General features: G+C 38.4%; 1 protein-coding gene across 1 annotated transcript in view; it reads left to right on the forward strand.

Annotated features, from left to right (window-relative positions):
• Positions 1–4,682: 4,682 nt before the first annotated feature.
• LOC311296468 (pleckstrin homology domain-containing family G member 2-like) overlaps positions 4,683–15,507 on the forward strand; it is a 40,229-nt gene continuing 29,404 nt past the window's right edge. Inside the window, exons 1-2 of the mRNA XM_084418278.1 lie at positions 4,683–5,327; positions 13,916–13,993. Of these exons, the coding sequence (XP_084274404.1) occupies positions 13,945–13,993 (49 nt within the window). The 5' untranslated portion in view covers positions 4,683–5,327; positions 13,916–13,944. The remainder of the gene's footprint in view (positions 5,328–13,915; positions 13,994–15,507) is intronic.

Genomic DNA, 15,507 nt, shown 5'->3' on the forward strand with positions numbered 1-15,507 from the left:
ATTGGACAGTTGAAGACTGGAAAAATGTTGCCTGGTCTGATGAGTCTCGATTTCTGTTGAGACATTCAGATAGAGTCAGAATTTGGCGTAAACAGAATGAGAACATGGATCCATCATGCCTTGTTACCACTGTGCAGGCTGGTGGTGGTGGTGTAATGGTGTGGGGAATGTTTTCTTGGCACACTTTAGGCCCCTTAGTGCCAATTGGGCATCGTTTAAATGCCACGGCCTACCTGAGCATTGTTTCTGACCATGTCCATCCCTTTATGACCACCATGTACCCATCCTCTGATGGCTACTTCCAGCAGGATAATGCACCATGTCACAAAGCTCGAATCATTTCAAATTGGTTTCTTGAACATGACAGTGAGTTCACTGTACTATAATGGCCCCCACAGTCACCAGATCTCAACCCAATAGAGCATCTTTGGGATGTGGTGGAACGGGAGCTTCGTGCCCTGGATGTGCATCCCACAAATCTCCATCAACTGGAAGATGCTATCCTATCAATATGGGCCAACATTTCTAAAGAATGCTTTCAGCACCTTGTTGAATCAATGCCACGTAGAATTAAGGCAGTTCTGAAGGCGAAAGGGGGTCAAACACAGTATTAGTATGGTGTTCCTAATAATCCTTTAGGTGAGTGTATTTCATAATTTGCAACTTTCTATCTCACAGTTATGAGTTTATTCCTTGAAACGATCTTTTTTTTTTTTCAGTTGCGACTTTTAACTGTATATTTTAACTGTAAAATTTCTCTTATTTTAAGCTTTTTTTTTTTTACTCTTAGGCAAATGACTTCCATATGATCAGAAAGCGATTCATGAAGATGTCTTCAGATCTGCACAACATACCTTCCATAATGCCCCTGATAAAAACATGTTCTGTTACAGCTGTGTTGTCGCTCCGCTGTTCTGCAAATGACAAACATGAGTGAAACAAATTACATACATTTTCTAATGCTTTAAACCTCCTGTTTCAACCTATAGAGGCCTGTAATTGGCCTTCACCGACAGGCCTCTCTGCAGCTCTGAAAGCACATGCACTCCCGTTCACCCTCCCACTGTGTATATTTGAATCATGGATCATTTGTGCAAGCCTGCGGCTTTCTTTGTGGCGACCCCACCGGTCTCCAATTGACTCATGCTTAAAGGTGACTGTGATCCCTGCCAACTTTGCCGTCATTGACAGCGTGGTGATTTTCTGTCTGTTTCCCATGAACACGTGCAAGACAGTGATTAGTCAACATTTGATCGTTAAATTCGCATGCTGAGGTGTGGTGTGGTGGTAACCTCCTGAAGGCGCTAACTGACTGTTGCCAGTCATTGTGGTTTAATGGCGTCTCAGGCTGATCAACAGCTCCAGGTCAGAGCCAGTGACCAGGCTCCTGAAATTAGAGAAACACGAGCCTGCGTTTTCTCCTCACACTCCCCCACTCCAGCTCCTCTCCATGCCAGTGGTACTGCGGGTAGAGGAACTAGGCCCAATATCTGTTTTTTATATCTAGGTCATTGGGATGTGTGTGGCTTTGGATGGGAGCGTAGCCCAATCTATGGGCTTTCTCTAGTAAAATGCTTTCAGCTGTGGTGAGCTTTTTCTCCCCTTTACGCCTGGATCTTGCACACTGACATGCTGGATCATTAGATAGCAACTCCCCGTGCTTTCATCATCCAACCTGTTTTTTTTACTGTTGATGGTGACTGTCTCTTGAATTTAAGTCTGTGTTTTTTCCATCCAAGAATGCAGAAGACACAGATGGGAACACCTTTGGAAAACTTCCTGGCATTTAATATCTCCATTGTTGGAGGCCTGTGAAATATATCTAACAACCCCAAGTAGAGCATCACTGTTTAGGCCATCTTCAGAGCGGGGTTTGGGGGGGGCTACATAATAAAACTACTGTTTGGCATTCAGCCACTGACTACTGCTGAAAGGCAGAATTCCTTTAGTATGTCTGCTGATTATTTGCCAACGGATTTTCATGTTTCTCTCAAAAACACCTTTGGTTTTCAGTTTCCTATTTTAGAATAGAGTTCCCTGATGGCCTGAGGCAACATTTGTCATTGGACCTTATTGGAACCACTAACCTTTAAGAAATAATGTAAAATATGGGAGACTAGAACAAATAGTTCACCCAAAAAAAATACATATTTTGTCATCATTTACCCTCCCTCATGTTGTTCTTATAACCTGCATGACTTTTTTTTTCTTCAGAAAGAAAAAAAGATATTCGGAGAAATGTCTCAATGTCACCAAAACTATTTGATTACAGACATTGTTAAAAAATATCTTCTTTGTGTTCCACAGAAGAAAGTCATACAGGTTTGAAACAACATGAGGGTGAGTAATGAAAAAATGGAGCAATGCCATAGAAGTTTAGGTTCCCCAAATAATTGTTCTTGGTGTGTGTGTATAACATCTTAATAATCTAAAGTACCTTTTCGACTGTAAAGAATCCATGGATGTTGAATAATTTAACATCCATGGAAATGGTCTGCATAGAACCATTCCATGGATGTTAAAAGTTACAATACAGAACCATAAGAGTTCATTATCATAAGAGATATTGAACATTTCCATGGAAATGAATAAGAACATTTCCATGGAAAAGAGAATTCATGGAAATGAATTCTCTTATGAATAATTAACTCTTATGGTTCTATTCTATAAAAAATACTGTAAAAAAATATTTTCATTATTTGTAATCACAACTTTTTATCTTTTGTCAAATCAACTTAGTTAATTAATGTGGTTCAGATAACATAATATTTTGAGTTTCTATTGATTAAACCAATCTCCTTCATTGCATTGACTCAATTGTTTAATTTCAATGAACTTAAATTTTTAAGGCAACCAGGTAACTTCCTTTATTTAAGTTAAACCAACTATAATTTTTTACAGTGCATAATTCTTTTCTAGGATAAGAAGATACAGTCATATTTCCCAACATATCTGTATCATAGCATATTTAATGGCCTTTCAGCTAAATGTAAACAATTATGACAAGTAAAACAGCAAAACTGGACATGGTGAATTACAAAAAAAAAAAAAGATTTAATGAAAAACAAGATTTTATGCAATTGAACTTTTGGATTCAAGAGCCCTTCTGAATGTAATACAGACCATGTATACTTTTTATTAAAATTAAGCAAAAATGTTAATTTATTCCATTCATATTTGCATATGAATGGAATACACAATGTCCTGTTTTGAGATGAAGTAGTGGACTGGATGGTTGGATGGAACAGTAATGGTGTCTCTGTCTGAACGACTGGCAGGGATTTCACTACATCTCAACAATGACATTCTTCTATTATTGCTCAGCCTGTTTACACGGAGACAATTAAACTATACAACTGAGGACCAGAATACCTAACATTTAGGCAAAAGCCTCATTGAAACCATGCATTTCTCCTTATCTGTGCAAAATAAACGAATTCCCCGTGTGGAAGGTCACTCACCTCGAAGCGCTTCAGATCCAACAGCCAGTTTGTTTGTCTAGAAGTAAAATGTGATCTTGGAATGTCTTGGATCTCCATCCACTCCTTTCAATCTTTACTCTCGTAAATAATGTGTGCAGTTTACGTCCCTTACGAATTCAATGAGTCAGTATGTGTCTTTGTGGTTATCTTATCAATTTAACTTCATGAAATTGAATTCTTAATGAGATGCATGGACTTTTTCATTGTCTAATCATTTGTTTTACAGCTGATAACATTGTAGAACATTAACTGAGCATTCCATCTAATGTTAGATTGGTTTAAAAGGGATTTCTTAAAAAATAACATGCTTTGGATATTTTGGATAAACAGGTTTAAACAGTCTTTAAGGCCAATTTTTTTTCTCAAACATTTTTTTATTCTCACTCTAGTTTCTTCCAAAACATTCGCTTGATTAAAGGGTGAGGTGATCTCAGAGGCGCATGACAAACCGTTATGATGATGATTTAAGACATTACTTGCGCTGACATGTCTGACTATTCCTCACGCTGTACTGTAAATGTAACATAGCCTATCTTTATTATTCAAGTGGAACGCATGACGTGATAGAGTCATTTCAGTTTGCTGGAAGTTAGTTTGGTGATATTTTGCTATAAAAGTCAGGTCAATCTTCATGCTTTATTTGGGGTCTGAGAGACCCCAAAAACATGTTTATAGTAGGCTACAAAATCATTTAACGTAAGTGTTAGGTTTATACTCTTCGTAATTTTATGAGAAACCACACTGACATACATTCAGACTGGGTCAACTAATCAAGGGCAAATTTTAACTGAAAGGTTGAACTGTTTTCAGATGAGTGACATTTTTACTGGGGCAAATTGTCACACACACACACACACACACACACACACACACACACAAATAAATATTGGAGTAAAAGGTGTACAACTAGCTCCAGTCTCTCAGTAGGCAAATTGAAGTTTATGAAAACGTAAACGTAACGTAAATTCAATCTTAATAGGTTATTTGACCTCAGGATGCTGGCACTGTGACTTAAAAACAGATCATTACCTCTCCGGCTAATTTAACGTGTTTTTAATAGCTCTACAAATTTGATAAACTGCTGCTGCTCACAGAGACGCCCTCGTAACATAACGGGGCTTTGTTGAACTCTGCACTCATCCGTCGTAATTGTACTCTTTTGGTGTGACTGATTATATTCCCTGAAGCAAAATGATGTATGAGGACAGCAGCAGTAAAGGAGTTAACGCTGACAGGAAGTTCAAGGAGTCCGTGTCCACACGGGGGGCACTTCTACTCACCGCTCACTTACTCTCAATGCACATGCAGCCTCCAGACTCTCTTCAGTCTTTCTCAGTTCTCCACAAACAATTTATGAGGATTTTTTTTTCGTAATTAATGCATTCTTTACGCAGTCCACATGTAGTGTGAGTGATCAACGAAGACAAAGAAACCAAAATGAAGATGTTCCATACTTAATTTTAAGTTTTGAACGGTAGCGTTTCTTTCAGCTTTCGCACGCGCGTAACGTCCAGTCGAGTGACGCGTGACTGTTACTCATATATGGGACTGTGTTCGCGCGAACAGTATCCAGTGAGGATGATGACAGCTCATACTCAGCGGAGAGACTCTCAAGAAAGTTGGAAACTGAACACTGGAGCATCCATCGTTGCTTAGGGCATTACACCACGGGAAGCCAAGCTTCGAGACGCATTGTTTAGTCAAAGCAAGCAGGAATACTCACTCATGCTCACGAGCTGGGAAAACTGTTGACTCTTTTCTTCAAAGTGGGATATTAGGATTGGAAACGGAGTACGTACATTGGCTGCGTTACTTTTGATGTCTCCGAACAGCACACCTGTAAAGGTATGTTACAGCTTGTCAACTGTTTAAGACTTGTCAATTTTCTCAGTCACGATCAAGTCATATCTACGTACCACGTAGAAAACCAGTACTGATAAGTTGCACAGCATTAAGACTTTACAGTAACCTATAGTGCTTAGTTTTTTTTTTAATTTTTTTTAAAGAACTTTTTTTTTTAGCGTCTAAGAACTGGCACATACAGTTTAATAAACAGAGATTAATAAATCACACAATATGAGTGCAAGTCAAGAAGTGTGTGGGGGTCTATCATCATCATCATCATCATCATCATCATCCTCATGTCTTGGACCTCTAAAACAGTACCTGTTAACATAAACATATGTATATTTTTTATAGTAGGCCTAATTAATATGTATAATTTGTATCTATATCTGTTTACTTGCTCCAGAGTAGTTTTTTACCATTCAGTTCCTTATTATGATTTCATCTCACTGCAGCCTGCATGGGGAAAAAAACTAAGCTGGTCTGCTGTCTGGTTTTTAGATGGATTGTATGAACTTTTAGCTGGTCAGGAGACCAGTGAAACCAAATTAAAACACCTTATTGTGAGACCAAGTCTGGACCAGTTTAAACCAGCATTAAGGTGTTTATTTTCAGCAGGGTTCTGTACACCTTGTTGCTGTTTTAAGCTGGTTTTCCAGCCTGGTGTGTTCACAAAACCTCTTTAAAACCATCACAACAGACCAGCTAACAACCTTAGGCTGCTTTAAGATGGGTTTTTTTCCCCAGCAGGGTATAGACTCATTCTGTACAACATGTGTATTACCTCAGCCTTAGCTCACAGGCAGCACTGGAAAACCCTTCAACATGGGATTGGTTTCAGCATCAGGTCTTTTGTAAGACATTTATAAAGTCCAAACTTTCTCAACCACTCTTACAGCCCCCCTCTCTTGCTCAACAAACACTATTTTCTTTAGCAGCTGGAATGCTGACTATTCGGGGTGGACAAATAAAACTTCCCAACGAATCCCGTCTGGTCTCAATTTACTCACTCGTTAGTTCAGCCGGGAATACAACTCATTGAAAAGATGTCAGTCTTTACAAGTGGGAATCTGTATGTGCAAATATTGCCTGAGCTAAGCCCCAAATATGTCATTTGCTATTAAAAAAGAAACTCAACTTCATATTGGATCAGTGAAATCATGTGATTGATGGGACAAAAACGTATTTAATGCATCCCAGCTATTCTGAATTACATTATATGCTGCTGTTTAGCAAGTTCATGCTGTTGTGCTTTATGATCTAAACACACACCACACAGTTTATGTGTCATTTCATCTTTCAGCACTGAAAAAAAATGATTTGTTGAATTTAATTAAAAAAAATTATGGTAAGTGGTTGCACACAATTGATTTTAGCTACATTTAAACAAATGCATTAAGTTGAACTAAAATTGATTAAGTTCAACTTAATGCATTTGTTTAAATGTAGCTAAAATCAATTGTGTGCAACCACTTGCCATACATTTTTTTTTATTAAATTCAACAAATTATTTTTTTCAGTGAGTAGAGCCGTGGGATCACGTTTATTTTCCTTTCAAACACGTAGGAGACGTGTAAACTTGGTAAAAACAGACCACTGATCGACCTTAAGGTCTAACTTTCTTGAAAATGTCAACACACATGGATTTGAGCTCTGAAAACTCTAACTCTCCGCAAATGACACTTCAGGGTTTTTCCAGCTTATTATGTTATTTTGAAAATTGCAGCACTTCTCAGGGCAAAAAAAAAAAAAACTTAAATATCGCCCATTTGGGTCTTTGGGGGGAAAGGGGTATTGTTTGGTCATTTTCATCATATCAAAGAGAAGAATAGGCTTTGGGATTGGTCATGGAATCTGACCTGAGTGACAGGAAGTCAGCCAAACCCTCCCTCTGGATGTTTGGACCTTTGAATGTGAAGGTTAACATGCAAAGCTCTGTTTGCTTTGAAAGCCAACATCCCCTTTTCACCATCCACTTATTCACTTGGAAAACTGTCCTTGCTAATGCCGGCCTGCTGCTTAGTTTACCATGAATTTAGGAGACAAACCCTCTCCTCCTAAGAGCTTGAAGGAAATACACCAAATCTCCATTTCCTCCCAGTGCACCCCAGCTACAAGAATTTGGGCTGATGAGCTTCCCAGCTTCATGCTCCATGTCCCACATGGAGTGATGCGGTACAATACGTGACTGAGGTGCAAAGCGCAGCTTTACACGAATTCTGTGCATCATCTTTCATAGAGTCAGAATTTTTGTTGCAATGGCTGAACTTTAACGCCCAAAGTGTATTTTGTCATCAGCATAGTATACACAGTGTACGTGCTCAGTCAGATTTTTTTTTTAACTGTACATACTTTTTACGCTCCGCATGCGCATGCACATGCACATTAAAAAATTGTGCACTTATTAGTGCAATTAAATACCTGCTCCATTGTTTCACAGTCGGAAAAGAAATGGAGGAATCGGAACAACGACAACAAACTACTCAAGACTACAACAACCATGGATGCTCACGTAAACAAGATAACGCAACAAAATTTAAATGAGTACAACTAAATTTTTATCGCTCATAAATTTAGGAGAGAAATAGTGCAGACAGTAGACAAAGATTAAGCTTTCTAGTGTGCATGTGATGATTGCTTATTGTGTTCTTGCATGCATCAAACAAAGCATACTTTAAAAAGCTATGTGTTCTGTTGTAAGTATACACAAACCCTGTGTAACATACAAAGTATACTTTGGACTTAAAGAGTTAGTTCACCAAAAATTAACATTCAGTCATCATTTACTTACCTCATGTCCAAACCCGTAAGACTTTATTTAATCTTAGGAGCACAAATGAAGATATTTTTGATGAAATCTGAGAGCTTTGTGTATTCTACATTGACAGCTATACTGTACTACAATTTTGATGCTTCAAAGTTCATAAAGAGATCTTAAAACTAATCCATATGAATTGAGTGGTTTAGACCAAATTTTCTGAAGATGAACGAAAGTCTTACAGGTTTGGAACGACATGAGGGTGAGTAAATAATGACAGAAATTTTTATTTTTGGGTGAACTGACCCTTTTAAGCGATGTAGATGTTCTATTAGAAAATGCATTTAATTTTGATGTTTCATTTTCATCTCAAATGCAAATGTTCTAAGATATTCCCAGATAAGAGCATCTGTCCAGCAGATGTCCATGTAGAGGTTCTAATGGAGGTAGTAGTGAAAACATGGCTGACTTAAACAGAGGCATTTCTGACACTGGTGGAGGAGAAAAGAGCTGGGTATGGGAGGGGACAAAGTTGTTGACGGTGGAGTTTTCTGACTCTGTTTCTCTCAAGGAGTCTTGTGTTTGCAGTGGTGATGGAACGGGTGTGTTTGTGAGGGTTTCAAAATGCAGGTGTGTAAAAACTCACAGCTGTGAATGCAGTCCTCTGTCTGGTGACTCAAATCCGCAGTGTCTCTCTGCCTGACTTGACAGCGTCTTCCATGAGTAATCCGTCCCACCCTCCTGTGCTTCTCTATGACTCTTGATCACCCCAGGTTTCTATCTGCACCGACTGTTCTTTCATCCAGAGCAAAGTTCTGCATCATACCTTCTGTCTACACTTAGCCTTGCCTGGATCATTTATCCAGTTGTCTTTTTTTATCTCTTATCTTTGATCACTAGAGACATTCCTGCTTGTAATATATAACTGTTTAACTTCCCAAGCTATGCATGACATACACTATGCATGACATAGCGTTTCCTTTTCCTGGCTACTAAAAGGTCCATTAGCCCCCCTTTTCCCATCGCTGATAAATTGATTAGGCTGCATGCTTTGTTACCTTGAGCTTTATGGGCAGACACTTATTATTTTATAGACACCATTTGTAGAGCAGCTTTCCTTCTATAATTAGTTGCATGTACTGAAACAAAGGGGATTTCCCTGGTGGAGCAGGCAAGAGCTCAAGGCTACAGGCCTTTTTTTTTATAGCCCCACTCTTCACTACACCCGATGACACTTTTATTGAGCCTCAGGAACTTGGATGTTTCAGCCCTCTCGGCCAAAACTCGTTCCCCACACTGTATTTTCTCTGGGGAATGATTGCCTTTCTGTGCAATCATGACACATTTCTGAAGAACCATGAAAATGGCTCTTTTGAACTATATAAACTGCTTTCTATTGGTCATTGTGAGGTCACTGGCCTTGTTTCATAGTGTGAATGTCAGGGAATGCTCTGGTCTTTCTGGCCAGTTGATAATGGCCAAATTTGGACGATCTCACATGGACTGCATTACTGGTGCACAGCTATTACACTCTGCACTGATGGGTCATTTCAAAATGTAGGCCAAATTCCCAAAACAACTAAATTTGGCCATGAAATGTGTTGAACATTAAAAAACTGAGGGGGACACATTATAAACCTGATCAGCATGGCTGGTGTATATTCATTATAACTCTTGAAATATGAAATTATTTTCCCAAAAAAATTGGGTGATTTTCTAAAAGCAGAAGTGACATGTCCATGTCTTCAGTTCTAATTGTTATTTCACCTTGAGCCAATTATTTGTTCTTAGAAACAGTTTTGTTATTACCATATTTTACAACCCCCACTTATTATTGTACAAGAAGGTACAACATTGAACAAAGACTTGAAACAAAAGGCTCCTCAAACTCCTCTCAACCTCACGTGATTGAGGACCACATACAGTTTGGCCTGCATTACTGTCCCTCCCTCCTCACTGCCACATTGCTTTCATGCCCACTGCATTTCCTCACCAGCATTTGTGTAAGTATGGGTCACTACCCCAACTGAGCATTATCCATTGTGTTTGGGAAGCCTTTGTTGTCTAACTGAACAAGGAAAAGACTAAAAAAATATGGTGATGGCGTTGGGCAGACATGTCGGAGGGGGAGTGGAGAAGTGGATGGCAGAGCTGTGGTCCGGCTCCACGGGGAAATGTGAAGGTCAGCTGGAAAACAAACAATAACCTTCAAAACTCTCAGTTTAAGACAATAGAGCTTCAGGGCCAGAACTGACCCCCCTCACATGGGCTACAATAGTCACGCTCCTGTTTATTTATGTGTTTGGGTGCATCAGCATTGACCTCCCTTTGTGAACAGATCAGCTGAACATCAAAACACATCTTCACCTCTCTCCACACCTCTTCTTGTGTGTCAGACAGTTTAAGATAGAAGGACGTTGCATTGGGTGTTAGTGTGTTTACAGTAGTGAGCTCTGTTAGCAATATGAATTCATCTGTTGATAATTCTTTACAGTTCAGTGTCAAAGCAATAGTTTTAAAACTTTTTTCATAGTTAAAACCAGAAGCTTTGCTTCTGCTTTTGTCTTTTTTGTTGCAAAATATCTATGAAGAAAATTAATAAGTTTGTGAGAGCTTTAAGAAAGACTAAATTCAATTTGTTCATCAAATAAAGCGATCGAGTCTCTTCAGAAAACTTTGGACTAAACCGCTCAAATCATATGGATTAGTTTTAAGATCTCTTTATGAACTTTTTGAAACGTCAAAGTTGTAGTTGCGTAGCTGTCAATCAATGGAGAATACAGAAACCTCTCAGATTTCATCAAAAATATCTTCATTTGTAGATAAACGAAAGTCTTACGGGTTTGGAACGACATGAGGGCGAGTAATTAATGACAGAATTTTCATTTTTGGGTGAACTGTCCCTTTAAGGGCTCTGCTGTGTGTCGGTGACTGACTATTTTATATTACAATACAAAAAACAGTGAACTCATTCCCACTAACATATAATTGTCATCCAGCTCTACTACCTTTTAGAGACGCAAAAGAAACTCCCCAAAACACTCACACACATGTGCAGGCAAGAACACGCACACAGCTGTCCAGTGTAATAGGACTCTGTCAGCGGGGTAGTTTTGTCTCTATGGTTGTCAAAGTGCAGAGCGTACGGATGCACCTGGAATGATGCCATGAGAGATGCAACTGTAATGAAAATTACAGGGTGGAAAAAAGCCTCCCGCTCAACATTTTTCAATATGACAAAGTTGCAATTTTGCATGAGGAGCACGTCAGGGTGTTTGGAAGACGTATGGAGACTGGCTGCTCTGCATTAGGGAGAGTGGAGTCTTGCTAACCTCATTCTAACCTCTGCGCTGGCTAACCAGATGTTGGCTCGCATCCACTCGGCCTCAAAAATACTTGTTGTCACCGCCGCCCACCTCCCCCCCGACGGTAACATTTATTCGCTATTAGAAACTGTTGTCGTGAAGCGAGTTCATTTTTACCACAATTCCATTTCTGGAATTTGGGAATTTCGCAGCAAACAAGCTCTGGAGCCAAAAAAATACATGGGGTTTTAACCGCAAATGCTTGTAGTGTTCTACAACCTTCATGCTCGCAGTTACAGGAAGTGAGATGCCTTTAATGAGGCAGAGCTGGAAATGGGCTCTAAAGGACCCGGGGGACTGCGGTGAGAAACACTCTGAAGGACAGTGCATGGAAAAGTGCCAGGGTAATTTTTAATTTGGTCTGGTTAGTAGACATCCAAAACAGATCATTACGCTTGGCTTTGAGTGTTTCAATGCAGCAGAAGTATGGAGACAAACAGAGCTGCCTAAATAACAGGAGCTAGTCTGTATCACGCCCAGACCGACTCTGTCCCTCTCGGGTATTTGATCCAAAACTTCAGATCAGGGTTTGTCAATTGTTGGATTGTGACCAAAAAACAGGTTGCATGTCTGTTCTGACAGAAGGGGGGGGGGAGGGGGGGATGCCGAATAGTGATGCACCAAAATTTCGGCGGCCCGAAAATGGTGTTTTCGGTTTTTGTTTTATATTCGTCATACAAAAAGGGAAACCGATGCTGCAGATACGCAAACCGTAAACAAAGCAGGGCGTGCTTAGCCTATACCGTTTTGAATATCAATCCTGATGATCACTTTCTTTATTCCACGCCGCTCGTGTTAATATTTAAGTACTCGCCAAGGAAGACTCAGGTAAGATGACGTAAAATTAGAACAGCCTTCTACCTGTACAGTTTTGACTTCTTGCTGCTGTGTTATGCTATTATTCTCATGCACTGACTCATTCACAAAGCTGAACAACCAATTAGAGTCCTCTCTCTCACCAACGGCCCGACACTGATTCTACATGCTGAATCGGCCCAAAAAAAAAACCCAGACGGCGTCCGACTAGAGCCAACGGTGCGGAACACACTGAAAAACGACTTCAGTCGACACTCAAAAACGGCCCGACGTTGCCTGACGGGTAGCCAAATTTTTTTATTTTAAAGATAAAATTGGGTGATATGCTTTTTTTTTTTTTTTTTTTAAATAATAGAAAACTCCTTATTGAAAATCATAAATCAAGTTGAAGGAAAAGACCTGTGTCAATTTTATTGCAAGACATCAGAGCAAATCGAGAAAGTAGAAATTCTACCCTATATGCTGTGAACTATTTCTGTCATTTTCTGAGTTATGAAGGGTGGCTGGATAGCTAAAAGCTTATCCCTCAGATGTCGAGCTCTCCCGCTTGTGTTGTCCTCTGAGTGACGGGCAGCAGGGAGCCTGTGGAGTGAAGGCCGGGGCAGGTGACGTGGGAGACGGCTTGTCGGGATATGATAAACATTAACACATCATAGAGGAGCCCTGTCTATCCCTATTGTTTCCTTTTCCTGAAGTTCCAGCACCAATTGCGCTGACAGGACACATGCTCAACATTTGGGAAAGAGAGATTTTTGTGTCTGTGCCAACCATTACATATGTTTAATTTTCTCTTCTTTTTTAAGAGAGAGAGAGAGAGAGAGACGGCTGCGAGCTACCCACCCCCCACCACCTACTCATAGCATCTATCGCGTTTCAGCTCTTTAATTGCTTTGGCTCAGACCTTTGGTATTTTTTTCCTCCATATTATTTTTTTCATTGTCTTCCTCTTCTCATGAAAGAAGCGGAAGGCACTTTAGAACTGATAAAGAGAGTCAGTTTGCAGTAGTTTTTCCTCAGTCTAAACTAATGGGAGTATACAGTACATTTGTTGGATGGTAATAATGTTCTGACTTATGTCGGAGCTGACTGTGTAGTTTGTAGTAGAGATTTTTATTTTATTTTATTTTATTTTATTTTATTTTATTTTATTTTATTTTATTTTATTTTATTTTATTTTATTTTATTTTATTTTATTTTATTTTATTTTATTTTATTTTATTTTATTTTCCAAACAAACCTTCTTACTGTGATGTGTTAGTGCTACCCACTGAGCTATTTTAATTTAATTTAATTAGTTGGGGTTAACATTTTATTTTATTTTATTTTATTTTATTTTATTTTATTTTATTTTATTTTATTTTATTTTATTTTATTTTATTTTATTTTATTTTATTTTATTTTATTTTATTTTATTTTGTGTTGTGTTGTGTTGTGTTGTGTTTTTGTTCTGTTCATGCTATAAATATGCTGATTCTGTTATTCCAGAAAAGAACATCTAACTACGGTAGATGAGAAATATATATATTTACTGTCATTATAATTTTTTTTATTGTTTTTCTGCCCATATTTTTCACTACATTTGTCACATAACATTGCTTATAGATCAACTGAAAGTGTTTTGTTTTTAACAGTTTGCATTTGTTTTGCAGGTTTCTACTTCCTGTGATAGAATCACACCATGCCTGAGGGGGCGGGCCGCGACAGCCAGAAAAAAAACTCCAACCAAGGTCAGATGTCAATCAAATAATATCAGTGTTTGAAAATCTGAACATGATTATGTAATATCCCAATCAAAAGCTACTGACAGGAACTGCTCATTCACGGTCTGAATTTGAAGTTGCTTTTGTTAACTTCTATGTTGTGGTTGAGTTCAAAACCACAAACGAGAGCCTGGGAAAATGACGAAAGATATATTTTCCGAGATATTGCACAATTTTCAATGGAGATAAGCCATCAAGCATGCCATAGATAAGAGTGTCTGTTAGGAATGAAATGCTAAGTTATCAGGTTCAGAATTGGACAGGGTGGTCTCCCTCTTGATATTTTTGGATCTCAGCCTCTCCTACTTCACAAAGAATGGTTGCTTACATTATCAATTCAAACAAACTGAACAAGTCGGTTGGAAATGTGCTGACAATCACAATTGTTTAGGGTTGGTCACCTCTCTTTGGATTGGGCTCTCTAAACAATTCGTGATTGAAATAATTCTGATCATGCAATAGAGACCAAGGGGCACATTTATGTTTGGAAAGAATCTTTTTGTGTCAGATAGAATCTGGAAGGAATATGTCAAGTTGCTGTCAATATACTATACATGACATCCCAAAAGAGCAATATATCACTGTTAATATACAGTCAAAAATATATGCATTTAAAATCACATGTAATCAACCTCAAAATAATAAAAAGATCATGAATACAAACATCTTTGACATTTGACCCAAATCATATCGTCGTGACTTCAGCTGGCATGTGATGAGGTGTTGTTGAGCTCTGAGCACCTTTGCAGGGAACTGCTTACATTTGGTTTCACCACTTCCTCTAATGGGGCCGAAAGGTGCAGACTGGCACGGCACACAGGAAGTATCTCAACAGACGAATGAGCACCTAGATACGTTGATACAGTAAACACTCACTGCTTGAGCTCAGCTCTATCTTGTATGTTTTTTTTGTTTTTTTTGAGACATTCTTTTAAATGTCTGTGTTGTAATTTAAGGATGTATTCCTATAAATAGGCATAGCGGACTTTCAGTAATATGCTGTGGTCAAGCTCAGGCAAGTTTTGATACTGTTTTCTGTTCTGTTTCCAGTAAAAATGATGTCATTATCCGGAGGAGGAGGATGTTATTAGAGAACTAACTTGTGCTAGTCAGGAATGGAAAGCATATATATACATATATATATATACGCACACACACACTAACATTCGATAGTTTGGCATGGCTGCATTTATTTGTTCAACAATACATTAAAAACAATCATATTTTGAAATATTATTAAAAGTTAAAATAACCATTTTCTAAAAATGTAATTTATTCCTGTGATGGTAAAGCTGGATTTTCAGCATCGTTACTCCAGTCTTCAGTCACGTGATCCTTCAGAAATCATTTTAATATGCTGATTTGCTGCTCAAGAAACATTTCTTATTATTATAATAAATTATTATAATTATAACAACGATTATTATTCTTATTATTATATATTGAAAACAGTTAATTTAACAGATACATTTTTAGTCAAT

This window comes from Rutilus rutilus (genome assembly GCF_951802725.1).
Source record: "Rutilus rutilus genome assembly, chromosome: 9".
Lineage (NCBI taxonomy): Eukaryota > Metazoa > Chordata > Actinopteri > Cypriniformes > Leuciscidae > Rutilus > Rutilus rutilus.